This window comes from Phyllostomus hastatus, unplaced genomic scaffold (assembly GCF_019186645.2).
Source record: "Phyllostomus hastatus isolate PE091 unplaced genomic scaffold, TTU_PhHast_1.1 phas_contig_150, whole genome shotgun sequence".
Taxonomy (NCBI): Eukaryota; Metazoa; Chordata; class Mammalia; order Chiroptera; family Phyllostomidae; genus Phyllostomus; species Phyllostomus hastatus.
Genome location: NW_025333611.1, coordinates 7847706 through 7863668, shown reverse-complemented (window position 1 = coordinate 7863668; position 15963 = coordinate 7847706). Strand labels below are relative to the sequence as shown.

The window sequence follows — 15963 nt, the reverse complement described above, 5'->3', positions numbered from 1 at the left end:
AAGAGCTCACCATAAAATAAATAACTCCCAAGGCAAAATGAATCCTACAGTTGCCATGTTTCTTGTTACCCAAAAGCCCCCTTATGTCTCTGGCTAAAATCCAGGAGCCTCTGGCCTTTGCCAGCCGGCAGAGTGAAGAGTGCCCCCAGCCCCCACAGCCCCCACTTTGTTTCCCTCACAGAGAGCAAACAGCACCAGGGTTCTGCCTTCTTGCCCCAGCGTACCCCCTCCTCCCCTCTCTCTGCTGCTTCATTTATGGCCCAAAGCTCCCCCGCCCCATCATGAACTGGTCTCAGACATGGCCCTAGGACTTACTGGGTGGGTCACGGGGATTCTCTGAATCTTTCTTGGAGAAATGAGAACTTGCCAAGTACTTCACTCCATGTGCTAAGCAAACCCGCATGATGCCAAAAAGACCCAAAAAGAAGGAAAGATATAGAAACCATTCACAGGCACATTACATTGGGTTATTTTAGTCAATCCTCCCAGGGCTCCTGTGAGGGATTACCATCATCATCACCACCATCATCACCAGCACCATTATCACCATCATCACCACCATCACCATCACTTACAACCATCATCAACACTATTACCATCATCATCACCATCATCACCGTCATCATCACGACCACTTTGTCAATGAGGAAGACACAGCACAGAGAGGTTGATATCTTGCCTAAAGTCAGCCTTTTGGAAAATACATAAATAGTGCATAATTGTCAATATACACCCTGATAATTTTTTATATATGAGGAAGGACCTACAAAACCAGGAATTTATTTATACAAAATTGTGTACTTATCCTTACATGTTTAAACTTCATTCATCTTCAAAGTGCTGTCCATTTGATGCATTACATCTATCGAGACTTTACTGCTCAAAACAGTTTTTGAACTCGTCGATTTTGATGCCTTTTAGTGGTCCTGCCATTTTTTGTTTCACCTCTTTCATATCAGCAAAACATTTCCCTTTGAGGACATTTTTTCATCTGGGGAAACCAAAAGTTGCTGGGGGGGTGGGAGTAGATGAACAGGGAGGGTAGGGCACCGGGGTTATGATGTTTTTGGTCAAAAACTGCTGAACACTCAGCACAGAGCGGGCAGGTGCACTCATAAGTCACCCATCATGAGATGGGCAGACTTGTTGAAAGAGTCTTCAAAAAAAATTCACTGAAGCCAAACACAGCCTCTCACAACAGCACCAGCTGGTCCACCGATACAGATGGGTTCCCAGAACACTCCCCTAGAGGGGGAAGCCGGTACTACAAGGGGCTCGCCCTCCAGAAGATAATTCCAGGTGTTTGGGGGGCGGTTTTCTTTTGGATCTCCCCTTGTAAAGATTCACCTGTACAGTCAGGTGAATAAGATGAAGATTTAGAACATTCCTACCATCCACAATGTTCCCTATATTGTTTCCCATCTAATACCTCCCCATAAAGGTAGCTACAATTTATAACTTTCTACCATTATTGATTAACTTTGCCTGGTCTTGAACATCCTATAAATGGAGCAGTATATACTCTATAAAGCCCACCTTTTAATCAATTCACTCTGCAGCCTCCTTGGCCAAGGAGTAGGGAGGGGAGATTTGATGGTTGGCAGTGCCTCTCATCAAACCATGATCTGGAAAGAGCAGGACTCATCTCTAAACCTGAGGCGCTGGCCAGTTCCCAGCCTGGTGCTGCATGCAGACCCTTGCAGAGCTGTCTGTGGCACCTGAAGTGCATCGTTGGCATCAATCTGTGCCACCTTGTCACAAAGTGAAACTGAGAAAAGGAAATTTAGATGTTTCTCTGAAGCCTTTAATACCCAAGAAAGCCAGGGAGTTCACGCAGGTTGAAGAGGGAGTCACTTGCATACCAAGCGGCAGAGAACAAAAGGCAGGAAAAACCGAGCCAGATCCTTCCATCCAGATTCTCTGTGAGCTGCACAGCTCACGGAGATCAAAGAGGGAAATAAATGGCATAAACATCCTCTCGTTCCTAGTGCCCACCGCCCCCCATGAGGATGATGTAAGGACTCAGGCAGCCTTCCCAGGCAGAAACGACGCGCGGGTTTCTGCCAACCTGGAAACAGCCAGGTACTCGCCCTGGCTTCTCTGCAGCCTCTCCCTTTACCGGTGGCCGTCTCCTCTCCGCTGAGTGTATCTTTGCTAGTCAGCGTCCAGTTTAAGCTTCGAGGTGAAATCTCTCGACAGTTTAGGAGCTCCTTTAACAAACCGACAGAGCAAACTTGGCAAGGGGCCGCAGACCAACAGCCGACACAAACCTGTAGCCGTCCTGGAAGGTCAGCGCCACCTTGTGCCCACGGTGTCGACGCCTGGAGCTCTCAGGGCAAGAGGGTGGTCCTCAGCCGCCTGGGTCACAGGGAACGAGTCCCCGGCCGTCTCGTTTCTCCTGTTGATGCCTTGTCAGACGCTCGTTTCAACCAGCCAGATTCCCTCCCAGCGACGGGAGTAGACAGGCCTTCAAAGTGATTAAGGTCATGGCCACCCACCACAAATGACTGATGGGTGTCCACTGTCTCCTCTTCCGAGTCTTTTTGGGAAGCAGACACCTCCTTCTGATAAAAAAGACAAAGGGTGATGATCTCTTAGCTGCCTTTTCCTGCTTTTCACCCAAAGCTGCTTCTTAGCCACTGGGATAACTTAGCCACGAGACTCCGTTTTTCACTCCATGGGTCGGTTAATATCATGATAATGGGGATAATACCCAACTTATTGAGGACTCACGTGACAGGTACTGTTCCTTCTCCTGGAATAATGACGTTAATCCTCCCAACAGGACTTTATAACATCGTCATTTTCTTCCTCATGTTGTATTGGGCTGGCCAAAATGTATGGCTTTTTCCGTAAAAGACACATTTTTCATTTTCACCAATAACTTGATTGATTTGGATATTTTGAGTATGTCGGCTATCTCCTGCTATTGGCTTCTAGGGGGCAGAGGCCAGAGGTGCTGCTAAACATCTTCCAATGCATAAGACAGCCCCACAGCAAAGAGTTATTTGGCCAAAATGTCACTAGTACCAAGAAACTTCACAAACCACTTCCAATACGTTCAGTTACAGCACCTACTCCATACACCGTACAAATCTTTTTTTGCATTTTCACCTTTCTTGAAATACTAAAGCATGAAATGCCAAAAAATATTGTGTGCGTTCTTCCATATTAAAATGGCTGCACAAAAATTCACCATTTGGATATTTTTTTAACTGCGCGCTGATATGACAACTATCACAATACAGTCTAACAAAATTGTTTCAAATGAAGTTAAAGACAACTAAGTGCTACTGGAGCACAGGTGGCAAACACAAGGCTCTTGGGCCGAATCCAGCCCTCCACCTGGTTTTATCCGGCCGGGCACCTTGTTTCTACCCCACAGCAGCTCTGAGCTCACCCTTAACTATTAAGGAGTAGTTACATTGACACAGTCCTAAAATTACATTCGGCCCTTTGAAACCAACCAACTACGAGGCTGATGTGGCCCCTGGGGAAAATGAGTTTGACACCCCTGTACCAGAGCCATTGTATGGAAAACACATAACGGACCCTTTGGCCAACTGAATACATAAGGAAACTGAGGCCCAGAGTAGTTTATTGTCCAACGTCAGCTGATCTGAGATTCAAAGCCAGGTGCCCTGGTCCACCGTCTGCAGCTTCAGGGTATCAGTATTCTGCTTTGCAATGCTGCCACAAGGACTTAAATCAAGAGCATAGACCCTTTTCAAGGTATGGCACCAATTATTAGTGTCAATTATCATTAACTTATCACTACCTGGAGACATAGCATTCTGGCCGAGATTCAACCTACCGGACTCATACCAGTCAATGACTCTAATGAAGGGATATTCATTTGATTTATTTTCATATCCAGTTTTTAAAAATTGGAAAGTGGAAAATTTCAGGGAGTTCCCGGCTATAGTAATACCTATAGTTCATTGAACATATGCTATCTGTCAGACCGATACTGTATACGTGTATACCCATTCATTTATTCCCCCATCACTGACCCTGTGATGCATGCATGCACTGTTGCAGCTCAGTTTTGAAGGCAAAGAAATCGAGGTTCAGCAAGGGTGATTACCTTCCTAAGCTCACACAGCCAGGGACCAGAGAGAGATGAGCTTCAGACCCTAATGCATCTGATTCTGCAGGTTAGGCTCCTACCTCAGATGCTGTGTAGATTTTTTGGGGGATGGGGTGATTTTTACCTTGGACATTCTAATTCAAAGGATTCAATTTAGCGCAAACCTGATTTTTGCTTCATGTGCCAGAACTCTTACGGAAGATTCTGATTTTCTTGGTCAAAAGCAATAAAAAGAATGCCTTCTCCACTGTTCCCAGAAAGTTCCTCCACGCCCCTATTTCTCCGAAACGGCCGTTACAATTAGCACACGGCGTCTGCGCATGGCCTGTGGCCAGAGCTCTGATTTAGCATGCGTTGGGACAGGAAGCACTAGATAATTCCCCGTGGAATTCACCACGCAGGGCGAAGTGAATGGGCACCTGTTACACAGACCCACTGGGGGCCGGCCGGGAAGGCCTGGGTCACGTTCCCATAACTGCTGAGTCAGAGCCAGGTCCTTCCTTTCTGAGGGCTCTGCACACCTCTGTCACCCCCCGCACCTCGGGGGACGCCAAGCACACAAACACCGAAGTAGGTGTATAAATAAACAAAGGAACCGTCCAGTGTCATGGCAGGCCTGTGCCGCTTTTGCACCCCCGTTGAGTGGACACTTTGGCAGCCTTGCGGGTCCTGAACTGGCAATTCAGACCCGTTCGATTGCCCGCTTGATTGTTTGCAAGATAACAGTGCGATTGTCAGTGACAGGGTAATTTACTGAAGATTGCCATGCCAGGCGCCGTGCTAGGGGCTTGCTGGCATAAAGATGCGATTCTCGTGACTGACAGGCCACTGGGAGATGGGAGTGCCAATTTAAAGTTCACAGCATCGCCTCGAAAGGGCTGGGCAGCACCAGCCCATAATCACGCAACATGATGAGGTCATTCCAGCATCATGTATGCTCACGCCGAATAACGGATGGAACCCCAAACACGCCATCCCTGGAGCAGGTAGATGGAAATACATAGGAGGAAATCATTTCTATGTTTCCTCTCTCTCTCTCTCCTCACTTTTTTTTTTTTTTTAGCATTTGCTGTTTGCTATTGCTGATGTGTTTGGTAGGACATCTCCTGCCAGACCGGCCCTTGAATAAAAAGCCCAGAATACAAATCAACCAAACAGTGGGGGGATTTGCGGGCCACACTTTGAAGTACTCACAAGTCCAGAACGAGTGGCAGACTAGAGGGGGCTGGGGGAGGAGAATGTTCCGTGCTTAATAGGAAAACTGTCGTACTATCTGAACCCGCCGAGGTCCTCCCGCTGGCTGGATGGCGTGGGTGAGTAAATGGGCTGGGGAGGGCAGGGGACACTGTCCCCGCTTCAGGAGGGAAAGGCCGCCAGAGACGGATGGAACTCCTAATGGGAAGAGGCCAGCGACCTTAAAGAAATCTGGACCGCTAATACCGGTGCGTTTCTTCTCACCTGAGCTGTTTCTGCAGCTGCTGATTGCAGTGCTGCCAACGTATCTCAGCAGGATATTTTTAAATCCGAAGCAGGCATTCCATGGTCGATTCCTGCTGCCTAGTGAAGGCAGTCCACGGAGGGTTATGGTAAAGGCAGAACACTGTGCTTTCTTTTCTTTTCCTTATTCTGCCGAGGGCTCTGGGATCCACTGACCAGTGGACCTGAAATCGTGGCCCCGCATCACCCTGCTGCTGCTGCTGATGGTCAAATCCTGCTGTCTGTTTCGTGGGTGTGATATTTCCGGGGTTCTGGGGGGCACCCGATTCAGCCAGCACATCGAGCTGAGGCTTTCAGAGCCTCGACGCTGAAAGCCCCTAAATTTAAAGCCTGTGTGCGTGCTCACCCTTCTGGGTCTGCATTTCTAGGAAATTTTGTAAATCTTATTTGTGTTACGAGGCACACGAGCAGCATTTGCCCACGTGGAAAGCGAGAGGCCAGTTTTAGTCATCTAAGGCCAAGCAAAGCACGCAACCTCCTGATGTATTTGCTTGCTAAAGAGAAAGCAATGCGTTAAAATAATTGTACGTTAATTGCTAAATGACAGTGTAACTTTGGTGAAATGCACATATTTCGATTTTGTTTACGGAATCAAACAAGAAGGAGAGTGCCAAAGAATTACAACGTAGTAACTTTCAGGCGCACTGCCAGGCCTCTGAGTCAGCGTTGCAGTGCAAATGTCTGTCAGGTCACAGCCCGGGGTCTGAGTGCGTGTTTCTGTGACGCTCATCGTGGCCCCGAAACGCCTGGCTCTCAGATCCGGGAAGCGCAAGCAAGTTCTTCTCCAAGCTCCCCAGTGGGGTCCAGTCAGTCCCCAGGAGAGTGAGTACGGGTTGGCCAACGAATCCATTCTAACAGAGAATTCCAAGGAGCATCCCCTGCCCTCAACATCGCCCCTTCGCGGCATCCCCAAACGAGCAAGGAATGGGGCGCAGTCGTGTATTCACTTAACAAACGCGGCTTCAGTGCCCAGTTCTGTGGCTGGCCCTGAGCTAGGCATGAATAGAGAAATAAGACACCGTTCTTGTCTCCAAAGAGTTCGTGTTCCAGGCAGGAAGACAAGCACACAGAGGTAATTAATTCTAGTACAAGGGAGTTGGCATCAACAACTCTTTCTAAAACGTGTTGTGTATCCGAGTCCCCTGAGAATCCTGTTGAAGAGGCAGGCTCCGGGGCCTGCTCCCGGAGGTGCCGCTGGGGAGGCCTGGGGCAGGCCCTTGACTCTCGCAGGAGTGTGATGCAGAACCGTTCCCGAGAATCTCTGATGCAGGGAAACCCAGAACGGGAATACCTAACCTAGCCAGGGACATCGTCCGGAAGGCTTCCTGGAGGAGGAGGCCACACCTAGCTTGGGTCTTAAAGGCTGAGTCATATCTGTTTCCCCCAATGTATTGTCAGCTCCTCAAGGACAAGACACCATCATTCTTTGTTCTTTGCTCCCTGTTTTATTCCCAGAACACGGATGGCCCTGAAACGTTTGTAAATGGTCGATGAGCAAATAGGCCCAGGAAAGGGATGGAGGGGTGGGAACCTAAGCAAGAGAGTCCCCCCAGTATGTGGTAAGGTCGCCCCAGAAGCAACCAGGTGAACTCACGGCTTCCTCTGGGAGTGTGTGGAACCTGCCGAGTCCCGCCTCCGGAAAGGGTTGCGGGGGCTGAGGACAGAGGTGTTGGCATCTCTGAGCGCCTTTGGGCCATCGAGTCCACTGACCCCGGCTCTGCCTCTGCCCCTCCAGACGGCCTGGTGGATTGCCTGGACCCGGACTGCTGCCTGCAGTCGGCCTGTCAGAACAGCCTGCTGTGCCGGGGGTCCCGGGACCCCCTGGACATCATCCAGCAGGGCCAGACGGACTCCCCCGCCGTGAAGTCCTTCTACGACCGCATCAAGCTCCTGGCAGGCAAAGACAGCACCCACATCATCCCTGGAGACAACCCCTTCAACAGCAGGTGGGCACGCTCTGTCCTTGCAGGCCGAGGAGGTCTCCGGTTCCCTTCCCGTCCCGAGAGCAGGGCGGAGCGCTCCCGGTTTTCCTGTGGGCCCCGCTGGTCCCGGCACGAGGCCGTCAGCTTTTCAGCGCACTTTGCTTCTAGTCTGCTTCTGTCGTAAATGCACCTTGCGAAGTCCCAGGCTCCGTTTCAGTCAGCTTCCGGGTAACAGCCATTATTTCCACCCTAAACCTAGTCGCTTCCTGACCGTCTCCTGTGCATGCTCTTTCTTCACCCGTTCCGTACAACTTTATCTCATCTTCCTCACCAAGAGACACCCCTTCCAGAAGACACCTGGGGCCCAGGTGCAGGAGAGCAGGCAGGGGCTCCAAAACACACGGTGGGCCAGCGCCAGAATGGGGACAAAAGAAAACTGCTTTCAAGAAAGCGCCCCACCCAAATGAGCCCAGGCTCCAGCACATCAGCGAGGATGCATACCTCAGAAACACGAAACCTTACTTCAAGACACAGGTTGAAGTTCACCGAGCATGCAAATGTCACCACATTCTTGTCTGACAAATAATGAAGAACAAAACTAGAGTAAAAAAAAAAAAAATTACTCCAAGACCTCGAAGAAGGCATCCCCCTGGATAATGGCACACAAAAATAACTAAGATGCCGTGACTCCGCCACTGTAATTTGTAGAGTGGATCTCACTATCTAGATAATGTGATAATTGTTACACATCAGTAATCATAAATAGGAATGTATTGATAGCCTGTCTTCGCTGAATCTTTTCTGCAAATCGACTGCCTAGAAATGATAGGAGGCCGGGAGCAACGAAGAATTAGAAAAATAGGGGGTAGAAGTCAGGGAGGCCCAGCCACTGTTACTCCTACTGCTCTCTGCAAAGTCTCATGCTGCAAGAATGGCTTAAAAGAACTAACAGTTTTATATATATATATATAAAAGGGGGGGGACTCCTAATTTTGTTTTCTCATCACTAGGACCTTTGTACCTGGTGGTCATCAACACACTTCATTGATTTTAAAATTGTGTCTGAGAAGACCTGCGAGAAACCTCCGTCTGAGCTAAGATAAGGAAAAGCAATTGAACAAAGGAATTATTTGCATAAATTAGTTTTCCACGTTCAAAAGACTCTAGCATTGTGGTTGGAACCAGCTAAAAATGGGATTCATTTGTTAGGCAGCCAGGAGCAGACAATTAGAGCTGTCAGTGGAACAGTCTCAACCCCCCTGAGATCACCCAAGAGTTGGAGTCGAGCAGTTGGAGGTCTTGCTAATAAAAAGAGAGGTGCTCGGAGAAAGCATCCTTCCCATTCAGGGGTCACCCAGGATTGCAGAATTAAGTGCAGTCCAAAAGTTGAGCAGGTTTGGACAAAGTTCTGGCAAAGAACAGGGCAGCTTGATTAGCTAGTCCAGAAACTGGGCGTGTGTCCAGGAACCTGGAAAACCTCTGCCTCGGCCCAGCTGACCAGTGGCTGGAAGGCCAACGACACGGCTGCAGACCCAGCTGGTAGGCTGGGGGCGCAGAGCAGAAACGAAGCTTCTCATTAGCCCATTTTCCGCTGCAGCCAAGGGGCCCCAGGTGAGAGGAGGCATGTGCATTCTCCCTCTGTGGATTCCGGACAGGATACTGCGGCGTCTCCATGGCTGTACGGGGTTTCCCTGCAGTAGCTGGCCGGACATGGGCATCCTTGGGAAAGCTGCAGTTGCTGTCATCTGGAGAGAGGGGCGCTTCCTCCCACGGTGGAAAAAGGTTGCGTGGTGTTTCAGCCACCTCCCCTGCTGTCAGGAGAGCAGGGGTTTGACACGAGAGAAATCTGCAGCTACATGGAATTCAGAATCCAAGATAGTTCTACCAGAAAGAAAGAAAGAAGTGTCTCCAATAGCCTCTTTTCCTCAAGTGGTTATGGATTGTGAGACCTTTTGCTCTTAAAGGAAAGCGAAGTATAATGTAACCGTCCCCACGTCAGAATAAACCTGTGTGCCCCCCCCACCCACTCCGACGTCCCCACCTGCAGGAGAAGGGGGCACTGCTTTCCCCCAAAGACAAGAAAGGAAAGGAGCAGCCGGATGGGGAAACTCCCGCCCCCCTGTAATAAACACCCTCTGTGCCAGCCAAGGTCACGCGTGAGTGATGAGGGCGGCCCAAAGCTCGGGCCGAGCCAAAGTGACCTGAGGGGGGAGAGGTCCTCTGTGCAGGGGCCTCCGCCGCCCAGCTGAGCAGGTGGGCATGCTGCCCTGGATTTCACCCCAACACGTCGCCTGTTCTGCCTGTCAGGGGAAGCGAGCATTGAGACACCCTCTGGCCCACTCTTCTCTGTGAGGTGTGATCCTGTGAGCCCAAAGTTAGTGCTGAAAGTCTCCTCCTCGCCTTAGGGAGCAGATGAAACCTGGGTGTTTTGGGGGTGGGGGCGGGGGCGGGGGGCAGTGGCAATGGGGAAGGGGAGGGAACTCGACCCCCTGTCCCCTTGTTCTCCTGTGTGTGGCTCAAAGACGTGTTTCCTTGTCCCTCAGCTTGGTTTCTCTCATCCGAGGCCAAGTGGTAACTACAGATGGGACTCCCCTGGTCGGCGTGAACGTGTCTTTTGTGAAGTACCCAAAATACGGCTACACCATCACCCGCCAAGATGGCACGTAAGTAGCTCGTGGGGCTCCACCTGCTTGGGGCTTGGGGTGCAGGCAAAGAGGCAGGCGTGCTGTTGGCTCGGAACCACGGGGCTGCCCACGGTGGACCGGAACGCCCACCGAGCCAGACACGCACCGAGAATCCCCCCAGACCTAATTTTTTTATCTTGCTTTTTGGTGTGGTATCAAAAATAAAAATAAATAGAACAGTCAAGCTATTCAGGGCTGCCAACGGTCAACCTCCTCCTTCTCCCACGTCAGGTAAATGCTCGTGTGTGTGTGTGTGTGTGTGTGTGTTGGGTTGGGGGTGGGGGTGGCTTCTAGGAAGAAGAAGGGAAGGCAGCTCTTCTTAGAAACTCGCTCCTGTTTTAAATCAAAGGCAGTGCGGGGTGACAAGGATCCGCATGACAGAGTGTCCTGTGGTGAACCCCTCCTGCTTTCATCTGTGGCTCTAGGAGCCGCGTTGTTGTCGCTCCCGTTCCGAGGAGGTAGGATGTAATCAGAGAAATCTAATTAAATGCATTTAGCCACCACCCTGCTGTGTGAAGGAGACAACCTTTCCCTATTATCTTCTGATTAGAAACACGCGCCCCGTGCAGCCCCCACCAAGATGAAAGCCCTGTCGTTCTCTTAATCCATCGGGCACGGAGTTGCAATTTAAAGAGAAAGATAAGAATAAAAGAAATCTATGGGAAGGGGGAAACGTACCAAAAAAAAAAAAAAAAACACACACACACACACTGTTACATTCTATTCCAAGTGGAAGAAAAGACCGTGGCTATACATTGGATGCAACGCTCTTTCTATAAAACTGGAGTCCGGAAAGCTGTGGACGAGTCGTGTAGATAAGAACTGGGATTCTTGCCTCGCTCTGGTGACGAGTCTGGTCTTAGTCTTTCATGTCGTGAGGTAGCCGTGCAGGGGGTTTCAGAAATCGGCAGCCCACGGTGGCCCTCTCCTCCTGTTGCCACCTGGGAGACCCAAAGGAGACGGCTGATGACTTGCATCCCATTCTCGGTAGTCGCTGAGTTTCCGGCCTCTCGCTCACACCTTTCTGTAGCCACATGTAATCACTTGAAAGCGCAAGGACTGTGTGCTCTGCGGAGTTCCCTGGGCCCTTGGTCATTCTTAGAATCCAAAGCCCTGCGACAACGCAAGAGGACATTTCTGAGACCTTGGCCTGCTGTGTGTCCCCCCCTTGCGCCCCCCATCTCCCTCAGCGGCTTTCTGACTCATGGGGGCCCAAATCCACTTCCCCGACCACCCAGCCAAGCTCCTGGACTGGTGTGGTTCTGTGGCTTTATTCAGGTTGCAAAGGTCCTCCCAGGACCAGGGCGTGCTTGGGAAGACATCTGAGTCTCTCTGTGGTCCCTACAAACTGACCCCAGCAGCGTGCGTGCCCCAAAGTAAACGCACGGGCGGGCAAGGGCAAGTTTGCAGCTGTGAGTACACGAAACACCGTTTATGCTTGTATTAGTAGTTAGTTATTAATTGTATTATTTGTCATTAACCTACTTTTGTCTACTACCTCGTATATACACAAATTAACGTAATCCATAAAGTTCAGGCTGTGCGTGCTCTGTTGTTTATCTCAGTATTCACGTGCACTGCCTTCGTTCATTCGTGTCTATTAGAAAACACCAAAGGCGTTAGCGAACTCGGGGAAGCCCGTGGGTCCGTGTGTTTTCGCTGAGATCTTACGGTGACTCGGCACGCGGTCAGCTGCACGGGACTCTGACATGAACAGCATCGCGCCCCTGCCCTCAAGGCGCCGAGACCCTGGCGGAGGAGAAGAGCTACAAGCTGAGATTTCTCTCCATTTGCCCCCTCTCTTCTGTTCGTTGGGAAAGAACTACCTTTATTTCACTCTCCTAGTGAAACACCTCTGCCCAGCTCTTCAGGAACAAACAGAAATGTCGTTCAAGATGCAAATGTAGTTTAATTGGCAAACATATCAGAAACAGGGCAAAACAGGGAGCCAAAAGGCGTAAACCTTCTATTATAAGATAAACATACCCTGGGCATGGAATGTATAGAACGGTGACTCTAATAGTTAATAATACCATATTGATATTTGAAAGTTGCTAAGAGAATAGTTGCTAAAAAAAACATTGCTAAGAGATCTTCAGAGTTTTCATCACCAGAAAAACACTTGCGTAACTAGATGTGCGGACGAGAACTAGACTTGGTGTGGTGACTATTTCACAGAATGTGTGAATATCAAACCCCGTTCCACAGCTACAACCAAGGTAATGTTATATGTCAACTGCAACTCAAAAAATTAAGGTGCTGTGAAACAAACAAACAAAAAAAATAGAAACAGCACACAGGTGGAGGAGCGGGAAGCTTTAATGAGCCCCTCTCTGCACCCTGGCATCTCACTGTATACGTTGTGTAAGTGTCATTATAACCCACTGCTTATTAGCCTGGCACGACACTAAGTGCTTTCCACCAGGTGCAAGAAAACACTTTCTGCAAAGGGCTAAATAGGAAATACTTTAGGCTTTGCATGACATGCAATTTCTGTTACAACTCTTCAGCTCTGTCCTGGAGCACAAACACGTCTCAAGAAGAAAGGTCAAGAAATAGGTGTGGCTGCATGCCCATGAAACTGGTTACACCAAACAGGGGATGGGCCAGATGGAGCTCGTGCGCCTAGTTTGCTGACCCCCACTCTGCTCTCATAATGTTTCCTTCCCTCAGCCGCTCTGTGGAGTCACTATCATTGTTCCCATTTCACAGGTGAAGAGACTCGGGCTCGGAGAGGGCCAGTAACTTGCCCACAGACACACAAAGAGGAAGTGGCAGAGTTTGGGTGCCAGCTAGCCCGGCTGCCTGCAAAGCCCACACTCTTCCCCTGCGTGCTCTGCCCCCTGCCCCCGCCCCTCACCCTCGGGTGCGGAGGTCAGAGTACCTACCCTGTCTGAGGTGCGTTCACCCTCTCAGGGAGCCCACTGATCTCCTCTCCAGGTTTGACCTGATCGCCAATGGGGGCGCCTCCTTGACCCTGCACTTTGAGCGAGCCCCATTCATGAGCCAGGAGCGCACCGTGTGGCTGCCGTGGAACAGCTTTTACGCCATGGACACCCTGGTGATGAAGACGGAGGAGAACTCCATCCCCAGCTGTGACCTCAGCGGCTTTGTCCGGCCGGATCCAATCATCATCTCCTCCCCGCTGTCCACCTTCTTCAGCGCCGCCCCTGGGCAGAACCCCATCGTGCCCGAGACCCAGGTAGGAACGGCAGGAACCAGGGTGGGACTCTCAAGACTGCCGTGACCAGACCTGGCTGGCCTACCGCCTCCCACCACATCTCTCCCTGGGCAGTCCAGAAACCAGCATTAGAGGGAGAAACAAGACGCAGGATGGTAGAATTTGTAGGCACTGGAGAGAAAACCAAATCTCTCCTGGACAGTTTAGAAGTTTCCAGATAGTCGTTCAAGATTTCGGCCGTCACCAGAGCTTTTTATAAAATAAAAACAACGTATATATGTGCAACCTACCTGCAAATTGCTTTTTATTCCTGTTAGCCACAGAGAGCCATGAGAAGAGGTGCCTTAACGATCTATGTCGGCGCTGCAACGGAGGGCAGATTGCATTATTGCCTCCCTGTTGCTTTATGCCGATTGTCACTGGAAGTTGCAGGTTCATATAATTACAGCCTCTCGTGGCCTCCTTGCGTGCAGCTAGCAATAAAGCCTGCTGTTCTTATTTACATCTTTTGCCAACCATGTGGGTTTTAAAAAGAACCACAACAGTGACCAAGAATAATTATTAATCCAAAAATCATCATCTCAGCCCCTTCACTCCATGGTGTAGGATGAAGTTTTTGTTTTGTGTTTTTGTTTTTGTTTTGCATCAGCTTTGTGAAGTGGTCTTACGCCCCGTGTAGGACGTGGTGCTTCGGTGAGGGTGTCCGCAGACAGGGTGTTCATGACGCTGTGTTTCCAGGTTCTCCACGAAGAAATCGAGCTCCCCGGCTCCAACGTGAAGCTTCGCTACCTGAGCTCCAGGACTGCGGGCTACAAGTCGCTGTTGAAGATCACCATGACCCAGTCCACAGTGCCCCTGAACCTCATCAAGGTTCACCTGATGGTAGCCGTGGAGGGCCACCTCTTCCAGAAGTCCTTCCAGGCCTCCTCCAACCTGGCCTACACCTTCATCTGGGACAAGACGGACGCATACGGGCAACGGGTGTACGGACTCTCTGACGCTGTCGGTATGTTTTGGCTTCCAACCCCTATGATTCTTGCATTTAATCATGCATTAATTCAACCGATATTTATGGAGTTCCTAGTGTGTGCCAAGTACTATTCTAGTATTGAGTTGGCCAAAAAGTTCATTTAGTTTTTTGCCGTATGATGGCTCTAGTAGTGCTTAGTTGTCTTTAACTTCATTCAAAACAACTGTGTTAGATTGTATGGTGGCAGCTACCATTATCAGCATGCATTTTTAAAAGAAAACTTATCAAAATAGGAGAATTTTTGTGCAGCCATTTTAATATTGAAGATGGAAGGAGATATACAACGCTTTCAGTGTATTATGCTTTATTATTTCAAGAAAGGTAAAAACTCAGCTGAAATGCAAAAAAAAAACTGTGCAGTGTATGGAGTAGATGCTGTGACTGATCAAACACATTGAAAGTAGTTTACAAAGTTTCTTGGTACTATCGACATTTTGGCCAAATAATTCTTTGCTGTGGGGCTGTCTTATGCATTGGAAGGTGTTTAGCAGCACCCCTGGCCTCTACCTACTAAAAGCCAATAGCGGGAGACAGCCAACATACTCAAAACATACAAACCCATGAAGTTACTGGTGAAAATGAAAACTGTGTTATTGTTTTATGGAAAAAGCTAAACAAACTTTTTGGCCGACCCAATAGCTAGAAATGCAGTGGTCAGTAAGACAGACGAGAGTCCTCTTCCATGGACCTTCTGTTCTGGCAAGAGTTCAAGATGATAAACACAGACTGAACGAAGAAATATCAAGTGATAGGTGCTAACACAATAATAAAAGTAAGTGGTGTATACTGAGGAGGAGTGATGTATCCTGGGAATACCTTTTCTTCCCACGGTATTCATGGAAGGCTCCTCGGAGGGGGTGACATGTAAGCAGACTTGAATGACAAGAAGGAGCCATGTGAAGATCAGGAAAAGAGCATTCTTTCCCTGGCAGAAAAAGAGAGGAGAGTGAGGTGTGTGTTTGGAGGACAAAGAGAAGGCCAGGGAGGCTGGAATGCAGTGGAGAGGAGAATATTCGAGATAGGGGAGAGAGGCGATCACGTTCCAGAGCGAGCACTTGCAAGTAGCACCGTGAGCGTCAGGAACTGGAGCGGGGACAGCCGAAAACCACACCCTGTGGTCCAGGCTTTGCCTTTGAGGGAATCACGTAACTCCCCCTCCCCGACTTAGGAAGGGCCACCCTAAGTGTCCTACGGTGACCAGTCTTTGAAGCCTTGTGAGCTGGGAATTAACATTGACCTACCCAGGATAGTTTCCAACTTGTAGAAACTTGTCTGGGTTCATTAAAATTCAGATTCCTGTGTTGTTGTTGTTTGTTTTGTTTTGTTTTTTTACCTATAGGCTTCTGATGTTTAAGAACTCTGTATAGTAAGTTACCAAAATAGGAAGGCAGCAAACTCAGAAATGTTCGCCGTATGTGGCAGCCAGTGCTTCTCAGATGTGCCCTTTGCGCAGAGCACTGTGGGTAACCCTGTGTCATGGGAAACCTCTCACTAACCCTATCAAACAAGCACTCTCGTAATCCCCACTGTGTAGACTGGACAGGAGGGAGAGGGCAAGT

The 15963-nt window shown here is 49.5% G+C and overlaps 1 protein-coding gene across 1 annotated transcript in view; it reads left to right on the top strand.

Moving 5' to 3' along the window:
- The window catches only part of TENM2 (teneurin transmembrane protein 2), an 842102-nt gene that overhangs the window by 770902 nt on the left and 55237 nt on the right, over positions 1-15963 (top strand). Inside the window, exons 14-17 of the mRNA XM_045827298.1 lie at positions 7323-7533; positions 10053-10172; positions 13134-13395; positions 14113-14380. Coding sequence (XP_045683254.1) covers positions 7323-7533; positions 10053-10172; positions 13134-13395; positions 14113-14380 — 861 coding nt within the window. The remainder of the gene's footprint in view (positions 1-7322; positions 7534-10052; positions 10173-13133; positions 13396-14112; positions 14381-15963) is intronic.